This window comes from Artemia sp. Qi Xiang Cuo, chromosome 8 (genome assembly GCF_049724085.1).
Source record: "Artemia sp. Qi Xiang Cuo chromosome 8, ASM4972408v1, whole genome shotgun sequence".
NCBI classification, from domain to species: Eukaryota; Metazoa; Arthropoda; class Branchiopoda; order Anostraca; family Artemiidae; genus Artemia; species Artemia sp. Qi Xiang Cuo.
This window is the reverse complement of record NC_142801.1, coordinates 13,990,365-14,009,077: the sequence shown is the minus strand read 5'-3', so window position 1 is coordinate 14,009,077 and position 18,713 is coordinate 13,990,365. Positions and strand designations below refer to the sequence as shown.

Sequence of the window (18,713 nt, the reverse complement as noted above, 5' to 3'; positions counted from 1 at the left end):
TTCTCACTGACAAAAACCATAAAACATCCATAATTTGATGTTGACAACCATGAAAAACATCAAATAAATTGACCAACACACATAACCGTCCAAGAAACATCCATAAAAGTGAGAAAATTCCTGGTTTTTCAAGTGAGAAAAATTCTGTTTTTTCATTCTCAGTGAGAAAACCATAAACCACGTGGTTCGTACCGGAGTAGAACCCCCCTTTCTACTTCTATATCACAGTCCCCAAACAGCACCACAAACCTTACACCTTAACATTTTCATTAAATTTACTATCATATTCATAATCATCACCCCCAGGAGCCATAAAAATTTACCGATAACATTATTAAAAAAAAAAAAAAAAAAAAAAAAAAAAAAAAAAAAAAAAAAACTAGAATACATACTTACTAAAAAGTATCCCTTTAATTACTATCTTAAACGAAGAAATATCACCTATATTTTTTTATTTTAATCAAGATGGTTCCAACTTCTGATCTCCCTGTGAATCAAAGGAAACATCGATCGGGCCGAAACAACCAGCGGAATATTAATCTCTGCAGATGACCTAGTATAATAATTATGGACAGAAGATCTCAGGTTTACTAAGCTATCAAAACACGGGAGGTTTATACCCTTTTGAATCCTAAAAATGAATAGAAGTGTATACAACTCCGTAATCCGGAAGCCGGCAGTATCTTTACACGCTCATATGCGTTTCGTACCGAATCCCGGGGTTGTAGGCCATCTAACAGCCGAACAGCTTTATTTTGTAGAACTCGTATTTGCCGAACAATAGAAGGGAATGTTCCAAGCCAAACGTTACTACAATACAATATATATGGATGTATAAGGGAATAATAAAGAAGGTGCATAAGAAAAGGAGGAAAAAAATGCTGAAGTTTTCTCATTATACCCAGGTTGCGAGACACAGTTTTACAAACATAATGTACATGGCGCTTGAATGATAAAACATCATCAATATAAACCCCCAGGTACTTATAAGAACACACCCGCTTTAAAGCTCCGTATTGTGTTACCATATCCTGAATCCATGGATAAAAATCTGGTGAACGGGAAAAAATAACAAAATTAGTCTTACCCAGATTAATCTATAACCTATTTACCCTCAACCAGGAATATAACCTTTCAATAGCATCTTTCATCGATGTCTGAAGTAATTCTTCTGTCTTCGCAGTACTAACAACAACTGTGTCATCAGCAAATAATGATACCGTCTCATTCCTGGGATTTTTGGCCATATCACTAACATTAAAACAACAACTTGGGATACAATTAGGCATATGATTAATATACAATAAAAAAGAATCGGACCAAGAACTGACCCCTGCGGGACACCACTAGCCTTTGGGCGGGTCCTGATTGTAAACAAGTCATCTCTACAAACTGGCACCGGTTACTATGGTAACTCTGTATAAGATCGAGAGCTTTACCTCGGATCCCATAGACCTCGCATTTTTCCAGGAGTAGGCCATGGTCAACTGTATCAAAAGCCTTCTGTAGGTCTAGAAACACTGCACCAACCTTTAATTCTTCATCTAAAGCTATGTTAATTATACTAGTCAAAAATATCAATGGATCCTCTGTCTTCCTATCTTTTCTAAAACCGAACTGATTATTATTCAATAAATTAAACTTCTCTAAAAAATGGGTCAACCGATTACTAAAACATTTTTCAATAAGACGAGAAATAACTGGCAAGACTGATATTGGGCGATAATTACCCAAATCAATATTGAAAGTAATTCGTATTCATTTTACGCTAGAACTATTATTTTACTTGTTTTCTCGGGTTTTTTATTTAATATTGTTCATGTAATATTGTTAATATCGCTTTAACTTTTTTTGAAAAATTTCTTTTGTGGAAAAATTATTTTAAATTAATTTCTGTTCGTTTTCATTTGATATTATTTGTTATTAATATTGTTTAATAAAATGAATATTTGTAAAACTTTTTTCAGTTTTTCTCCTTAAGACTCAAAATTCTGGCATAGTATCTACATTTTGAACAAAAATTTGCAACAAATTTTAAAAATAGTTTTAGACCATGATTTTACAAAACAGATTGTAGACCATGAGGAATCGATTAGTTATCTTAGATTTTCCATTCTCTGTGATTTGATGTTTCCTGGCACAAAAGATCAATTTGTGCCATGGCACGAGGTCGTGCCATGGCACGACCTCTTTTGTTAGTCAGTAAGTAATGGGATTATGACTACTAAGGTCTCAGCGTCTGTAATTGTTTTGTTACATATTTCCGCATTGACAATTCAAAACTCATTGCAAAGATGATATTTTTTTTTTTGTTTTAGATCATTGATGTTCTATAAGTTCAATATTTGAACGTATTTTTTGAATTATATATCTCACACAGAGAATGCCCTCGGCTTTTTCTTTGTTGGAATCTAGTAAAGAACTAACCAAAGGGAGCCGGACAGCGGAATCACTCAAATATGACATCATACCCCAGGATTGTAATTTTCAAAAGATATATGTGGTATACCATCTCTTGTCAAGAGTTACATATTTTACAGCATCTTGTAATAAGATGTTTTTTTTTTATAAAAAAAATTGTATTATATGTTAAAAATCATGTTTTGCTGCATGCGAAGCACGTAGATTATAGCAATTTACTTTAAAATGAGCCCTGAAAAAGGTCTCTACGGTGGTTCGGTGCCATGCTAGCAGTGGAGGAAAAAAAAAAGGAAAAAAAGAGGACACGTCAGTGCTACTCATGCAAAAAAGTGATTTTCCTTGTTGTTCAAGGCAGGGGACTGTAAGTTTCTTGTATAGGGTTTTCGACTAGGGGAATTCCAGTGGTATACGTTTTTTCAATCTGACGCTATTTTCGGGGGCTTTCGGGCTATTTTTTTTTTATATTTCCATAATTTTGTTTTCGAAATAACATTTTACTACCAAGACTAATCGATATAATAGTTATCATTCCTGAAAAGATTAGAAATAAATATTTTTTTCGCTAGTCAGTATCACTTGCTGTTTTTAAATTTTTTGTTACTATAGGCCATGAACCCATATGTTACTATGGGGGATCAACCCTGATCCACCTTCGGATTCCATGATAGTTTCACCTTAATGTCCTTAGCTTTTCCTGAGATCAGTTATTAGTAATATTAGTAAAAAAAATATATTATCTTTAGAATGTTCATTAATTGTTTAGTAGGGGTGGGGAAGAGGAGGAGGATTCAGAGAGTTTTATTCCTCGGAGGAAGTGTATTAGTGTATAAGTAGTTGAAGTGTTCTTTTTTTTGGGTCGTCCCAAACACGCTAATATGCGTCTGGACCTATTTTGATATTGCCAGTATTAAATGCAGTTTTTTTTTTGTTAGCATTATATGGAGATTTGTATGTTTTTTTGTGACCCATTTGTTAATAAATAAATAAATATATATATATATATATATATATATATATATATATATATATATATATATATATATATATAATATATATATATATATATATATATATATATATATATATATATATATATATATATATATATATATATATATATATATATCATAAAGCCCATGAATAGTAGCAGGTGCTGCAGCACAGTGGCTATAGGAGTCTCCTCCTGAAAAAGAAGATTGAAGCTCGACTTGCTCTGTATAGATATGAGATAATATAGATATGTAGTTAATATAGATAATATAGATATACAGATATATGGATAATAGATATGATCTGACCTTTATCTAACCCAATAAGTGAAAAAGAACTCTCGTATCAGTGACCAGTGACAGTGAAATCTCGTATCAGTGAAAAAGATTGTCAGGTTTAAACACAGTATATATAATAGTAATTAATATAAACTGTGGGTTTAAATTTACTTTTGATTTGTTGTATTTTAGAGTGAGGTTTAGTCACTTTTAATAACGGCTTAAAACTTAGACTTTCAAGAAGTTTTTATGTTTTTTTTAGATGTTATATTTGTTCCTCATAGTCGAGAAGAACTACTTCACAGATAATAGAACTATCTAGATATCTGTGTGTAGAACAAGCATAATGTTACGGTTTGTAAACCTTGGAATGGCTTTCTTAGATTGAAATATACATTTTCTGAAAAATACTCTAAGTAAAGTAATATTTGTGTATAAAGAAAATTACGGCTAGAATTTGGACGAGTATATTTTTTTCTTCGACAGATTTATATTGATTGAAGTGAAAATGGCACCCATGTCAAGGGGAAAGGGGTGGCTGGTCCCATTCCTACCCCTTGGATCTCCACTGTACTATTTAATTAGTAGATCCTCTTAGAAACAACCCCTAGTTTTCGTTCGAAATTAATTTTCCTCCCATATCAGAAATTTAATTCTTTCACTTCTCCTCTCCCCAAAACAGTCTTCCAGTACCCCTCCACTTAATTATGCAAAACTATTTGGAATATGTCTTCTGTTTCCATCTCTTTCGTCAGCTACTTTAAGCACTAGTAGTTTGGATCAGGCCTGTCGCCTTTGTCCCTTGTAATTCTAGGCGCTGTAGACATTCAGGACACATAGCAAATGTATAGTTTTTCATTAGTTTTTACTTAGTTTTATCACCAGATTTCATACATTTTCTGAATTTATTGTCCTGCAGATGATCAGAAGATATCATCATGAAGACGCCTTGTTTGTGATACAGGCGAAATATCCGTGTTGTTTTGCATTTGTCTTTTCTTTTCTCTCCACTGGCCGCAGTCTCGTTTGTTGTTGTTTTTTTTTTTTTTTTTTTTCATTGAGATTTTTCTCTTTGGAATTGTTATACTTGAGGGATATTTTGTTTTGTAATAATTACCCAATTAAGTGCATTGACAAAATAATTGAAAATAGACGTGTTAAACATGATAGTAGGGTTAATGGGGTTTCTCAGTCTTTAGATTTAGATGTATAAAAAAGTTTTATTTCATTACCATATGTACCTGGTTTGGGTGAGAAACTTTCACGGGTTTTGCGTAAATTTGGTATTTGATACATGTTTCCAATCGTTGAGGCAAAGGCTAAAGTTTCTTTAGTTCTGGTAAGGATTTTACCAGGGGAAATTTAGTAACTGGGGTGTATAAAATTCTGTGTTCTTGTGGGAAGTTCTGTATTGGTGGGACTCACCAACACTTTGTTGAAAGGTTTATTGAACACCCAAATTCAATAGAAAAAACCCTACAATTAAGCAAGCCTCCAGAAACTTTTGTTTCAGCTTTAGCAGAACATATTTGGTTTCAACCAGATCACTTTATAATATTTGATGAGGCTTTTGCAAACTGAAATAATAAAGGAAATACACAATGGGTAAGAGAAGCCATTGAAATTAAAAAACATATGTTTGCTAACCTGTCAATAAATAGGGACACAGGTAGTTTAAATATTGAATTTATGGTAATCTTCTAAAGAGTGAATCAACAGTCAATAAGTGACATAAGATAATAAATAATCACCAGGAGACTGTTTTAGCTGACAGACCTAAAGGAATTGGTTCAATAATATCAAATAAAAAGATTACTTCCAAACTTAATAGTTATAGCAATTTCTATTTTTTTTTATTTTTCCGCGGTTGTCCGAGTATGCTCATAAAAGTAATTCTATAAGTATATTTTTCCTGCGAAGATCAGTTTGCGCCAATTGTATATTTTTTGTTTTGGTAGTGGTTTTATTGGTTTTATAGTTTTAACTTTTTTTTTTCTTTTTTTTTATCTTGTTCTTCTTCTGTCTTTCGTGCTAAAGACGCCTTGTTTGTGATACAGGCGAAATATCCGCGTTGTTTCGCATTTGTATTTTCTTTTCTCTTCACTGGCCGCAGTCTCGTTTGTTGTTTTTTTTTTTTTTTTTTTAATTGAGATTTTTCTCTTTGTTGGTTTTTAGATATCATTTCCTGTAGAATGACATTGGTATTCAGGAAAATATACCTGCAGAGTGAGCTGTGTTCCTAACTCTTGTCGCCTTGCCGAAGGGTGGGACGAAAAGAGAAAGCTCCACAAAATGAAGCTTTATGATATTTTGTTAAGATTATGATACATATTAAGTCATTGTATCCCCCCCCCCCTTGTACGGGTCTCCATAAAAATAGTTTCACCTGAAAAGGCATAAGAAGTGACTGTAGTCATGGAGCAGTTGCAGCTTAAAATTTTCTTAGCTAGGAACAATAGACGTGGAAATTATATTTCAGGAAATTCCGCTGTCATTTATCATCTTGTTGTAAACGACATAGGTAATGCTGGTTTAGTACTAAGCTATTACATTAATTTCTATGTGCAGCAAAACAGGCGTCTTGAACATGAAAAAAGTTACAAAATGGAACCTGCAACTTTTTTTCTGTATATACTAATCTTACTACCCCCATAGGTGGAAATACGTGGATGACTTGACGATCCTCGAAGTATGTCACAGGAATATTAAAAGTGACCCCCTTGAAATTCTATCCCACATTTCGGATGAAGCTAAGAACCTAAATATGAAAGTAAATTCCACTAAATAAAATGTAATTACGATAAATTTCTTGAAATCTATTCCCGCCTTCCTTGACCCTATACCCCCAGATATTTCTGTGTCCTCGTTTAAATTACTTGTGGTTCACAAATTCTTCTATTTTAAAGTTAGATATTCACGTTAAAGATATTGTCCGTAGAGCTAATGCGTCCATGTCTCTCCTTAAGCTCTTGAATAAATTTAACATCCCCCCATCCTATTCTTTAAGGATTTATACTTCCTTTGTCCGCCCGCATCTTGAATATGCTTGTCTAGTTTGGCATCCTGGTATCTCCCGTGATGAATCAGATAAAATTGAATATATTCAAAAAAGAGCCCTAAGAATAATTTTTAAAGAAACTTTGGTATCATATTCACCCCTTCTAAAAAAAGGCCAAGCTGGAAACTCTTGAGCACAGGAGAGGAACGCTTTGCCTCCGTTTTGCAAAAGATGCAATAATAAACCCTCGCACGGAAAACATTTTCTCCAAAAGACATTCGCCATCCAGACACCGCCTGCCACGTACTGTTTCTGAACCCGTCCATATCTTTTCCCTCATCCGTTTCTTAACCACCAGGTATTAAAAAAACTTTTTACTCTTCATTACTGGAAAAATAACCCGCTAGTTTTTTTTTTTTTTTTTTTTTTTTTTTTTTTTTTTTTTTTTTACTGGTGATACCCATGCTGGTGTCCGTTTGGCTCTTCCGTTCCCTCCCCTTTTTATATAATCTCTTTTAAACCTTTTTAACATTATTTTTATCTCAATTTTTTTTTTTTTTTTAATTTGTGCCTCTTTAACTTTCTTACATTTGACACTTTTTGTTAGACTAATGAATGGCTTTGCCTTCCTGATATTATTGTTTTTGGCATTGTTTAGCCAGTTTTTTAGTTGTTGTGCTATTTATGTCTATTTTTATCATATGACCCCGAAATGCGAATTCGGCCCTTCTGGGCTTGTGATAGCCATTTTCTGATATAAATATCTTATCTTATCTTACTAGCAACAAGAGGAACTGAATTTATCTATTTTGATGCTAGTATTGTAACTTAGGATGTTTCCAATTTGCTCTGTATCTATGCTAACCGCTCCTATGGTATTACCCCAAAGCCGTATCCAGGGGGGTTGGGAGTTGAACTCCCCACCCCTCAAAATGTTTGCCCGAATCGAAAATTATGGAAGCGGCCCTGTTTTTACCCTTCGTCTATTTTGTTGTATACATTTTAAATTTCACCTTTTGACCTTTGTTTGGAACAACTAAACTAATTTTAGGATTCATTTTAGTTGCAGCGACACCTGGCTGCAGCAACAAAAGAAAAAGAAGCAATTGTTGTCAAATATGCTCAGAGGGAACATGGAGCTCTAAAATTAGAGTCACAAATTGAGACTTTGGAGAAGCGTTTGGCTGACTCATCACGAGAACGAGATTCTCTCCTTATGAAAGTCAAAAATCTCAATGGAGATAAAAGCCTGACATGTCAACTGATTGATCAAAAGGTAAAAGAGGTATTTATTTATGACGATTTTAATACCTGAAATGTTGTGGGGTAGGACAAGTGACCGTCCTAGACGAGTGGTTAGCACGTTAGACGTGAAATCATTTGTCCATGAAGACATATATGTCTTCAATCATAAAAGGCAATTATAAACGCCTTTTTTTATATATTAGCATAATAAATATGTTAATATATAAAAGAAACGACAAAACATATTAGTAAATATACAAAACAATAACTATATTCTACACACTCTAGAAAAATCTCGCGTCATACACTTGTTATTTATTTGCCAGAAGAAAAATCAAGGATGCGTGTTTGTTTATTGTCTTTTTCCAGGGGTGGTTGTAGTGAACCAACGTATTAATTAGTATTGAATCAATTTTTTTTTGTCGTAGCAATGTTCTTAATCTTATTTTTCTGTAGTTGAGTTTTCTTTGGATATTTTGTTGTTATTTTTTTTTCTTGTAGTCCATTTACAACATTTTGTATGTTTAATAATGGGTAATAAAATAATAACAATAATAATAAAATTCTTTGTCCGTGAAGACATGATTTGAGTTCTAGTACCGGTTCGTTATTTGGTTTGGAACGGGGTTCAGTGCCGTGACTCGGTAAGTTCAGCCGGAGTCAAACCAGCTCTAAATGGTTACCTGGAGAAATTTAGGGAAGGTAAACAGGAAGGATGTGCTAAAACAAAGGATGGGTGTTCCCAAAACCCATTGGACTTTAAGGCTGAAGGGCCATCGTAGATCAACACCGCCGGTAGGGACTATAAGGCCAATGCGGTATTCTTTACCTTACCACAAAGTCTTTGCTTAATGAAGCTGTTTTCATGATTTTTCTCAGAACTTTTAGAGGAAACAAACTTTGCAAGCTCAGTTGTGATGTAAGGTGTTTCGTTTGATCCTTTCAGTGGAAAGGATCCTTTTATATTTCAAAATGATCCTTTCATATTTGCTATCAAGTCGGTTCATAAAAGTACCTAGATGTTAGCACTACCTTTCAAAAAACCCTTAACCGTCTCTCTAAGATGATCCAGTGACCTGCTATTGCCGGAGAATAAAAAATAAAAAAATAAAATTAGATACATAGTGAGCTAAAGATTAATTTTCTCGGGTTTGCAAGATGAAAAGATGTAAGCTTCCGGCTTAGAGTTTCCAACCATGAAAATTTTAATGGGGTACTTTCTATTTTGATCCGCCGCCATTTGGAAGGGTTTCCAGTTTTGTTTTTTTTTTAATTCCCGAAAATTTATTTTTGTAATTACTTTTTATTTCTAAGCGTAACCTGGAACAAAGTTACCGTCCCTGAATCAGCCTTAAAGGCCTTCTCTTTTACATTCGGCAATTTCCTTCAAAATTTCCAGATACTATGGACATTGGTTTCCTCTTTGCTAGGTTGCAGTTACTGCTGCAGCCATGGTGCAATCGGAAAGGTATCTCTTAAAAATAATGATTAATACCAGAAAGCAATAGAGAATTTTTTTAGTATTTAAACATTAAATAGTTTTTTAATAGGCAGTTTGAAGTTAAGTGTCTACTTTAAGATTGAGTACATCAGCGAACATAAAAGCTCAAAATAATTGTTTTCGCCAGAGGATTTGTACATTTACGTTAAAGCCAGGAGTGGACAAATATTTGAACATTTTCCTCCGTTTGGTCTTAGGGACTTAGTCAGATTGACTTATAAACATTTTCACTTGCAGTTTTTGCTTAGTGTTCTGTGTTCTTGGTGTGTATGTATTCGGTATTCGGTGTATGCTTGTTCTGTGAGCGTGATTACGTCCCAGTCAAACTCAAAACAAACTGAGACCATACTCCACAACTCAAAATTCAGCAAAGGTAGCAGCGTCTTTTATTTACCGTGTCTTGTTTAAACTGATTGCGCCCTCGATAGGTCTGTGTCCTAATATGATTGCATACAAGGCAGCAAACACAAAGAAAATATAAAGATGACAAACGGGTATATGGCCAGTAAACGGAAACGAAAAAAAAAAAAAAAAAAAAAATCAAACGAATATTTCGCCCGTATCTAACAAGGCGTCTTAAGCGTAGAAAAAAAAATATATATACAACTAAAATAGACTAACCTAAAATATATAATATGCAATTACTTAACATTTACATTTTGAAGTTACCTTCGTGAAACCACCTCACAAAAGTAACTGGATTAAATATTTTAAAATAGCAAATGAACTAGGAATAAGTTGTTGCGACAAATTTTATGCAAAGCCTTTGATGCTGCTATTCGCTTAGGTTTGTTATTTGAACTAACCCCTGGGTCATTTTGCAATACTTTTTTTTATTTTTTAAATATGTTTTTTTTTAAATGATATCATAAATAGGATCAATATTTATATTCTCAGTATCTCAATTAATTGATAAACCTGCAAAAATATGTTTTTTTTTACTTATAATGCTTCAAGAGCCCATTGTGTGAAACCTATACCATTGGAAATGGCTGTTGCCTTCTCGAACTGCACAAAATGGTCCGAATTAAAAAATAAAATATGTTCTGCTAAAGCTGAAGTGAAACTATCTGGAGGTTTTGTAAATTTTAGAGCATTATCTATTGGATAAGGTCTCGTGAGTAAACAAGTATTCCTTTTATTTCGGTTTTAGAGGAGAATTTTATCAACAGGTCTTCGGTTTAACCATGGGCGCTCCTTTAAGTCCAATCCTGGCTAATTTAGTTTTGGATTCGATAGAAATGTCCGCTATTCAGTGTTTTGGTCTGTCTCCTTGTTTCTGGGGTAGGTTAATGGACGATGTCTTGTGCATTCGGGAACATGGATTGGATTTCTTAAATTTGTTTCTTGACCATTTAAACAGGTTTGACAAAAATATTAAATTTGCTCTAGAGCTAGAAAAACAAGATAGGCTACCCTTTTTAGATATTTTATTAATAAAGAGTGATAATGGTTTACTTTTTTCAGTTTATAGAAAACCAACTCATAATGACAGGTAATTAAATTTTCGTTCATCTCTCCCAATTTTAGTAAAAACGGGAACAGTCATATCATTGGTTTGTAGAGCTTTTAAAATTTGTTCCCCGGAGTATATTGATAGCAAACTATTGTATTTGACGTATATTTTATTCTGCAACGGGTATCCTGTAAAATTTGTAAGTGAAATAATACAGAAAAGACAGATTAAGCATGACAAAGGTAATAGAAACGAAGGTTCTCAACTTTTGGACCCTACAATTTCCAATAGATATGTTCCATTTCCTTACATACCAATTCTTGGGGAAAAACTAAACGGACTTTACTGAAACGTAATATTTCAACTTGTTTTGAATCAATCAGACCATTGAGTAGCTTTCTAAATTCAGGAAAAGATATAGCACGTAATAGTTTCGCAAGTGGAGTATATAGCATCCCTTACTCTTGCGGAAAATTTTATATCGGTCGAACACACTAGCAGTTTGTGGAACGATTTATTGAGCACCAGAATTCAATAGATAAAGCTCTAAAATTTACAAAATCTCCAGAAAGTTTCACTTCAGCTTTAGCAGAACATATATTTTTTTAATTTGGACCATTTTGGGCAGTTCGAGGAGGCAACAGCCATTTTCAATGATAAAGGTTTCGCTCAATGCGCTCTTGAAGCATTATAAATAAAAAAAAACATATTTTTGCAGGTTTATCAATTAATTGAGATACTGGGAATATAAATATTGATCCTATTTATGATATTATCTTAAAAAATGAACCCATATTCAAAAATAAAAATAAAGTATTGCAAAATGTCCGAGGGGTTAGCTCAGATAAGAAACCTAAGCGAATAGCAGCATCAAAGGCTTTGCATAAAATTATGTCGCAATAACTTATTCCTAGTTCATTTGCCATTTTGAATGTTTAATCCAGTTACTTTTGAGAGTTGGTTTGATGAAGGTAGCTACAAATTATAGATGCTAAGTAATTTTATATTATATATTTTAGGTTAGTCTATTTTACTTTCAAACGTTTTTTTCATTTGTTTGTTACACTGAAAACGCCTTTTTAGATACAGGTGAAATGTTTGTTTTTGTTTCTTTTTTCTTCGTTATCATTTACTGGCCATTGAACCGTTTGTCGTCTTTATATTTATTTCTTTGTGTTTTGTGTCAAGGCTGGCCAGTTCGGCTTCAGATCTTTTATGAGGCATTAAAACAGCAGTATGCCTTGTACGAATGTACCCCCTAATCGTCAAATGGTTGGATGCCTCTAGTTTTATTGCCAATTTATTTTTGGTGGACTTTAGGAAGCTGACTGTATGGGTATAAATATACAGCCAAGGTCATCAGCTTGTAATTTACGGACAAGAACTGGGAAAAGTCGATAGCTTCGTTTACCGTGGCTCCCTAATAGACTCTCGTGGAGATTGTGTCCTTGACATATAGAACAAAATCAACAAAGCTAAACTATCCTCTCACAATTCTGCTACCATTTGTGGAACTGGCAGGAGATCTGCAAGAAGGCAAATTTTTTGTTTATAAAGCCGCATTAGATCTGTTCTTTTTTAAAAGTTGAGACTTGGTCATTGAAGGCACTTCATGTCCATGATTTGATAGTCTTTGACCTCCGCTGTATACGAAAAACCCTGAGAAAACGATACTCTGGTAGAGTTTCGAATGTTGATGCGCGCCACGGCTGTTGTAACATCGAACCTACCATCGCGATTGTGAAACAAAGAAGACTGTGATGGCTTGGCCATGTCCTGAGAAGACCCAGTGGATCATTAAGCAAATGCCTCTAGCCTCTGCTTTGCCTGATTGGCGTAGGCGAACAAGTGGTCAATTGAAAAATTTGTGGACAACTATCAGAAATGATCTTGAACCCATTGGCGGATTTATAAAATTCAGCAGAATATGGGAGAGCCGCTGGATCCGGGTTGTCAAAGAGCTGGCACAAGATCGCGACAGATGGGAGTCAACCATGCGGATTTCTAGATTTTGGTTGAGGTGTCCGCGTCTGGTCCCGCGACAAGTACAAGTAAGTATATAAACTACTGTGGGAAGCCGTCTGACCATATTAAACATTTGATTGCACTAATAAGCCCAAAATGATGAGAGCTGAAAAACACATGTTACCGTTAGTGACAGATTTTCTGCGAGAGAGACGTCAATAAGCCTACCCATTATTCCCCCAAGGCAGCTGCTCCGAATGACCAGACCTAACCTGCGGCAGCCCCGTACGTGGACATGTTAAATCTTGTTGATATCGGAGTCATACGCCTTTCAACCTGAATGAATGAAGAACTCCTGCACAACATATCCCAATCCCACTCTCATCCATATTTGTATTCAGGGATTTTCAGTCTCTATGATCGAAGCTAAAAGAGAAGCAATTGGACCTTAGAGTCTTGCAAGTTTTTCAATTATTATGGTTGAAGGGTAAAACTGATGGCTTTCAATTATTATGGTTGAAGGGAAAAACTTATGGCTTTTGACCCTGCTATTTCTAACCTTCTCTTCCTCGCTCTACTCCTCCCTTTATTGTCAAAGCTTTTTGAAATCAGAGTTAAAGAGTTTTTATGTGTATGAATAAAGAACCCTGTCACGGTCTCCCTCTTCCTCCAATTTGTTCTTAGAAAGGTGGTAGAAAGGCCACTATTCCCACTTTCGCTTTGCCACATGAAATCAAAGTCATAAAGCATTTCAGTATTTAAGGTTGAAGGATGAAACTGATGTCTTTGAGCTCATTCTAACCTTCTCCTTCTAACCTAAAACATCCTCTCCCTCTTACTCACTTCTCCATTTTATATGGAAAGATGGACATGTTACATCTAGTTGAAATCAATAAAAGAAAGATTTTAAACATATGACTGGAGGAGCCAAAGTGATGCGCTTGGGCTCTTACCCCTCCCATTACCACAACTCCCTCCCCTTGTTAATTTTTTTTAATGAAAAGGTGGTCAATTTACCTCTTTCGGATCTAGTTTCATTCAGGAACTTTTAATCTGAGTTTTTGGAGGTCCCAAACTAACAACCCCTCCACCCCAGCATTGCAAAAATAGACATAATTTACTATTTTACACTCAGGATCAATCGTCATGGGAATTATTAGGGAATGGTTCTTTATGATTAAATATTAATAATAAAAAATCGCTGAGACTGTATTATGAATGTTCTAAGTAAAGGAAAAAACATTAAGTAAATGTTCCATAAGTGGTGTTTTCTTCAAAGAATTGTATTTAAAGGTTCGAGGGGGCATGGACTAAAAGGCCCAACTTTTGGTCTTCTAATCATATGCATTGGAAATTTTGCATGTCTCATATTTCAGTAAGGCCTGACGTGACCACCGTTTGTGAAATATGTGCTTGAAGTATTGACGAGACTCAAACCGAGCATAAATTAAAACGAACAATGTTGCCAAACTTAAAAGGAACATAAATTACCCCAACTAAGGCTGGTATTTTCGCTCCTCAAGTCTCCCAAAAGGTAAAGATACCATTTGGGCATTCAAGGATTCATCAAGTATGTCTTCATTTCAAATCCCTTCCTTTCCATTGTATAGAAAAACAATTGGCTAAATTACACTTCCAAGTTAAGCTATTTGTTTGGTTTTCAGTAAAGTTCAGTGAACACTTTACCTTTTACGGGGGGTTTAAGGGGCGACAAGGTTATCTCCTTTGTGGTTAAATACTGACATAATTATTTGTGACAATTCATTATATGTGATAATTGATATATAAGGGATATATATTTCACATATAATTTATGTATATTCGATAGGGGAATTGGTATACTATTTGATATATAATGATATTAATTTATATATATATAAGTTATATTCATCAACAATATAAATATAAATAATCATATAAATACATGAATATATTTATATAATTATATAAATATTTATAAATTGTATATATAATTATATCTATCTAATTTTTACAAATATAATGTATATATTCGATGTACGAATATATATATATATTAGAAATATAATTGATACATAATGTGATGTATGTTTGATAATTTCATGTATAATGAATTGATTATATGTGAAAAAGATGTGTTACTGTTTTAAAACCCTCTATTTTAATCGCTGTTTTCCTTCATTTTTAGATCCATTCTTTTCAAATTTAGAGACAAAACAATTGCCTAAGCAGAACTTTGAATTTAAGCAATATGTTCAGTTTGTCTGTCCCAATGCTATCGTTTATGGCAAAAGCTGGTTTAAAAAATACCAGTGAAAGGAAGAGAGACATTAATATTGATCTCAAAACGATATTTGGAAGTAGTAATAAAGCGAGGGGTTAACAACTGGGCATTTTGAGGGACACCTGGAGGCATGAGGCATGGAGGCATTAAAAATGGACAGGGAAGGAAACTTATAAAATATTCCAAAGGGCGCAATATGTAAATATATAACTGTAGTAATAAGAATTTGTATGTTAGGGGGGAGTCCTATGTTGAAGAATCTAAGACCGAGCCAACAAAAACATAAATACGGGAGAAGTGAAATTGCTCTAGGGGTGAAAGGGGAGTTTGTCTACATTGGCGTTAATCCTTAGAGGATTATTAGAGCCTCTTTGGTGAAGAAACAAAAGATGAATTATGGTCAAGCCGGCAACTAAAAAGGGAATCAAAAAGTGAAAGGTAAAGAAAGTAGTAATCTAACTTATACTTTGCATAAAGCTATAGCAATTACCATGCTATTCTATGTTCCTTCCATTGTTAATCTATGGGAACCTCTACACGTGATTAAACACGTCATGAAACTACGTGCTATTTGCTTATGTCCCGTTGGTACCATTCCAAACGAGTGGGGATTCCCCGCCTGTTCATAAACATTGTAAAACAGATAGCAGTATTAACGGGGGATTCCCCGCACAGAATTGTTTCAACTCAAAGTTTTTTTTCAACCAGAGTGGGTTTTTTTTCGAGCTGACACCTGTTTTTTAGGCAGCCAATCAGAGAACTGCTTAACAATTCGTCATTGAAACCCCGTATAAAATGTTCATGCTTTTGAATTTAATTTTCATTATGTATTAGCATATCGAGCATAGTACACTGGATTTTATTAACTCTGAAACAATGGATATTTCTATTTTCAATATGAGTACACTTTCATTCTTTATTTCCAAAAAAAATCGTTTTACTAGTAAATTCAAATTCAGGGGGACTTAGCCCCCCTCCCCTCCAACAATACAAAACTTTAAAATATAATGAGTATATTCGATAGAAAGCGCTAAGTACGCTTTTTTCTATTATGTAAAACAAAAAACTCCCTTTTCCATTGCTCTGTTAGGAGCATAATTCAGTAGTTTTAGTTCTTTTTCGTTCAAAAGAATCCCTTTCCAATCGCTCGTTTAAAATGTACTGTCTTCTTCCGCTCTAAATAAAACCATCTGTGTTTAACATGTTACCAAAGAGGGGATGATTTCAAGACAACATTTGGCATGCGTCTTATCGGGATTAAGAAAACAAAAAAGATGGATATGTGCGATTCAAGACTCATTGACAAAAGAGTTTGTTTTTTGACTAAATTAGACAGATATTTTTCAATTGTATTTTATGAAAGCAAATGGATTTCACAGATGATTAAGAGGCTTTTATAAAAATATATGACAGGAAAGAGGGCAATGAATCTATTCTAACACGGTTTTTCTTTACTTGGTATCCGTTAAAAACGAAATTTTTGTGTTAAATAGTTAATTCTTGTATCTTTTAAAAGAGGTTTACGGGGTTTGAGAGAGACTCTGTTCCCTGATTCCGTGTGGTTAGAGGGGATTCTTTGTGCAGACTAATTTTTTCTTCTGTAAAAAAGCGAATTGTTTTTTCCATGCTAAATTTTGCCTTCTTTTTTAAGGAAGAGGATTCCTACAATTACTCTCCCCCGGAAAAGAGAGCTACGACTAACGGCGTCGCTCCAATACAACAAGTGGAGATAGGTGGTCCATTGGGGGCCACTCACATCCATTCCAGACCGACGCTGCCTGCTCAAAACTCACCAGTGCCAACTCCTATGCAGCCAGGTAGAAAGCTGAAAAGAGAATGGATAGTTGCTCACATGATCGGGAGCCCCACTGGCTCACCTGTACTAGCCAGTGACATTGCCACCACATCTATGCAAGAAACGGACGGTACTCAACAGCAGTCTGAATTTGGAAATGTGAGTATTTTCACCTCTAGCTTCTACCTATTTCTATCCAACTTTTTTTCGCCATTTTTCACCACCGTAAAAGTGTATGTCAGAGATATTAAAATGTTAATCTCCCCCCACCCCCGACTATTGTTTTAAATTTCTCTGCCCCCCTCAGAGATAGCTGAATATAATGCATTTTTTTTTATTAGCAAAAAAAGCACTCTTTTGCGTTTTTCTGAACTTTCTGTGGGAGGGGGGCGGAGGTAAGTATTTAGTTTAAATTATTCTAGGAGGACTTGAGTTTTGAGGATGGGGTGAAAATGAACAGGTTTTTTGTTTTAACTTTATAAAATAATGGTTATTTCACATAGAAAATAAAACCTTTTTTTCTATAGGTTAATGAATTAACCTTTTCGCTGTTTTTTTCAACACCGTAAAAGTGTATGTCAGAGATATTAAAATGTTAATCTCTCCCCCCCCCCGACCATTGTTTTAAATTTCTCTGCTCTCCTCAGAGATATCTGAATATAATGCATTTTTTTTATTAGCAAAGAAAGCACTCGTTTGGGTCTTTCTGAACTTTCTGTGGGAGGGGGGGGGGAGGCAAATATTTAGTTTAAATAATTCTAGGAGGAAATGAGTTTTGAGGATGGGGTGAAAAAATGAACATGTTTTTTTTTAACTTTATAAAATAATGGTTATTTCACATGGAAAATAAAACCTTTTTTCTATAGATTAATGAATTAACCTTTTCGCTGTTTTTTTAAACATCGTAGAAGTGTATGTCAGATATATTAAAATGTTTATCTCCCCCCCCCCCCCGACCATTGTTTTAAATTTCTCTGCCCCCCTCAGAGATAGCTGAATATAATGCATTTTTTTTATTAGCAAAGAAAGCACTCTTTTGCCTCTTTCTGAACCTTTTGTGGGATGGGGGCGGAGGCAAGTATTTAGTTTAAATAATTCTAGGAGGAATTGAGTTTTGAGGATGGGGTGAAAATGAACATGTTTTTTTTAACTTGATAAAATAATGGTTATTTCAAATAGAAAATAAAACCTTTTTTTCTATAGGTTAATGAATTAACCTTTTCGCTGTTTTTTTCAACACCGTAAAAGTGTATGTCAGAGATATTAAAATGTTAGTCTCTCCCCCCCCCGACCATTGTTTTAAATTTATCTGCCCACCTCAGAGATATCTGAATATAATGCATTTTTTTTTTATCAAAGACAGCACTCGTTTGGGTCCTTCTGAACTTTCTGTGGGAGGGGGGTGGAGGCAAATATTTAGTTTAAATAATTCTAGGAGGAATTGAGTTTTGAGGATGGGGTGAAAAAATGAATATGTTTTTTTTAACTTTATAAAATAATGGTTATTTCACATGGAAAATAAAACCTTTTTTCTATAGATTAATGAATTAACCTTTTCGCTGTTTTTTTAAACATCGTAGAAGTGTATGTCAGAGATATTAGAATGTTAATCTCCCCCCCCCCCGACCATTGTTTTAAATTTTTCTGCTCCCCTCAGAGATAGCTGAATATAATGCATTTTTTTATTAGCAAAGAAAGCACTCTTTTGCGTCTTTCTGAACTTTCTGTGGGAGGGGGGGGCGGAGGCAAGTATTTAGTTTAAATAATTCTAGGAGGAATTGAGTTTTGAGGATGGGGTGAA

General features: G+C 34.4%; 1 protein-coding gene across 6 annotated transcripts in view; it reads left to right on the top strand.

Annotated features, from left to right (window-relative positions):
• LOC148949182 (uncharacterized) overlaps positions 1–18,713 on the top strand; it is a 235,625-nt gene that overhangs the window by 92,764 nt on the left and 124,148 nt on the right. For all 6 annotated transcript variants that reach the window (XR_016142109.1, XM_089093222.1, XM_089093226.1 and 3 more), the window contains one exon: positions 7,751–7,963. Coding sequence is in view for 5 of the 6 variants with exons in the window: in XM_089093222.1 (XP_088949348.1) it covers positions 7,751–7,963 (213 nt within the window). In the remaining variant the exon portion in view is untranslated. The remainder of the gene's footprint in view (positions 1–7,750; positions 7,964–18,713) is intronic.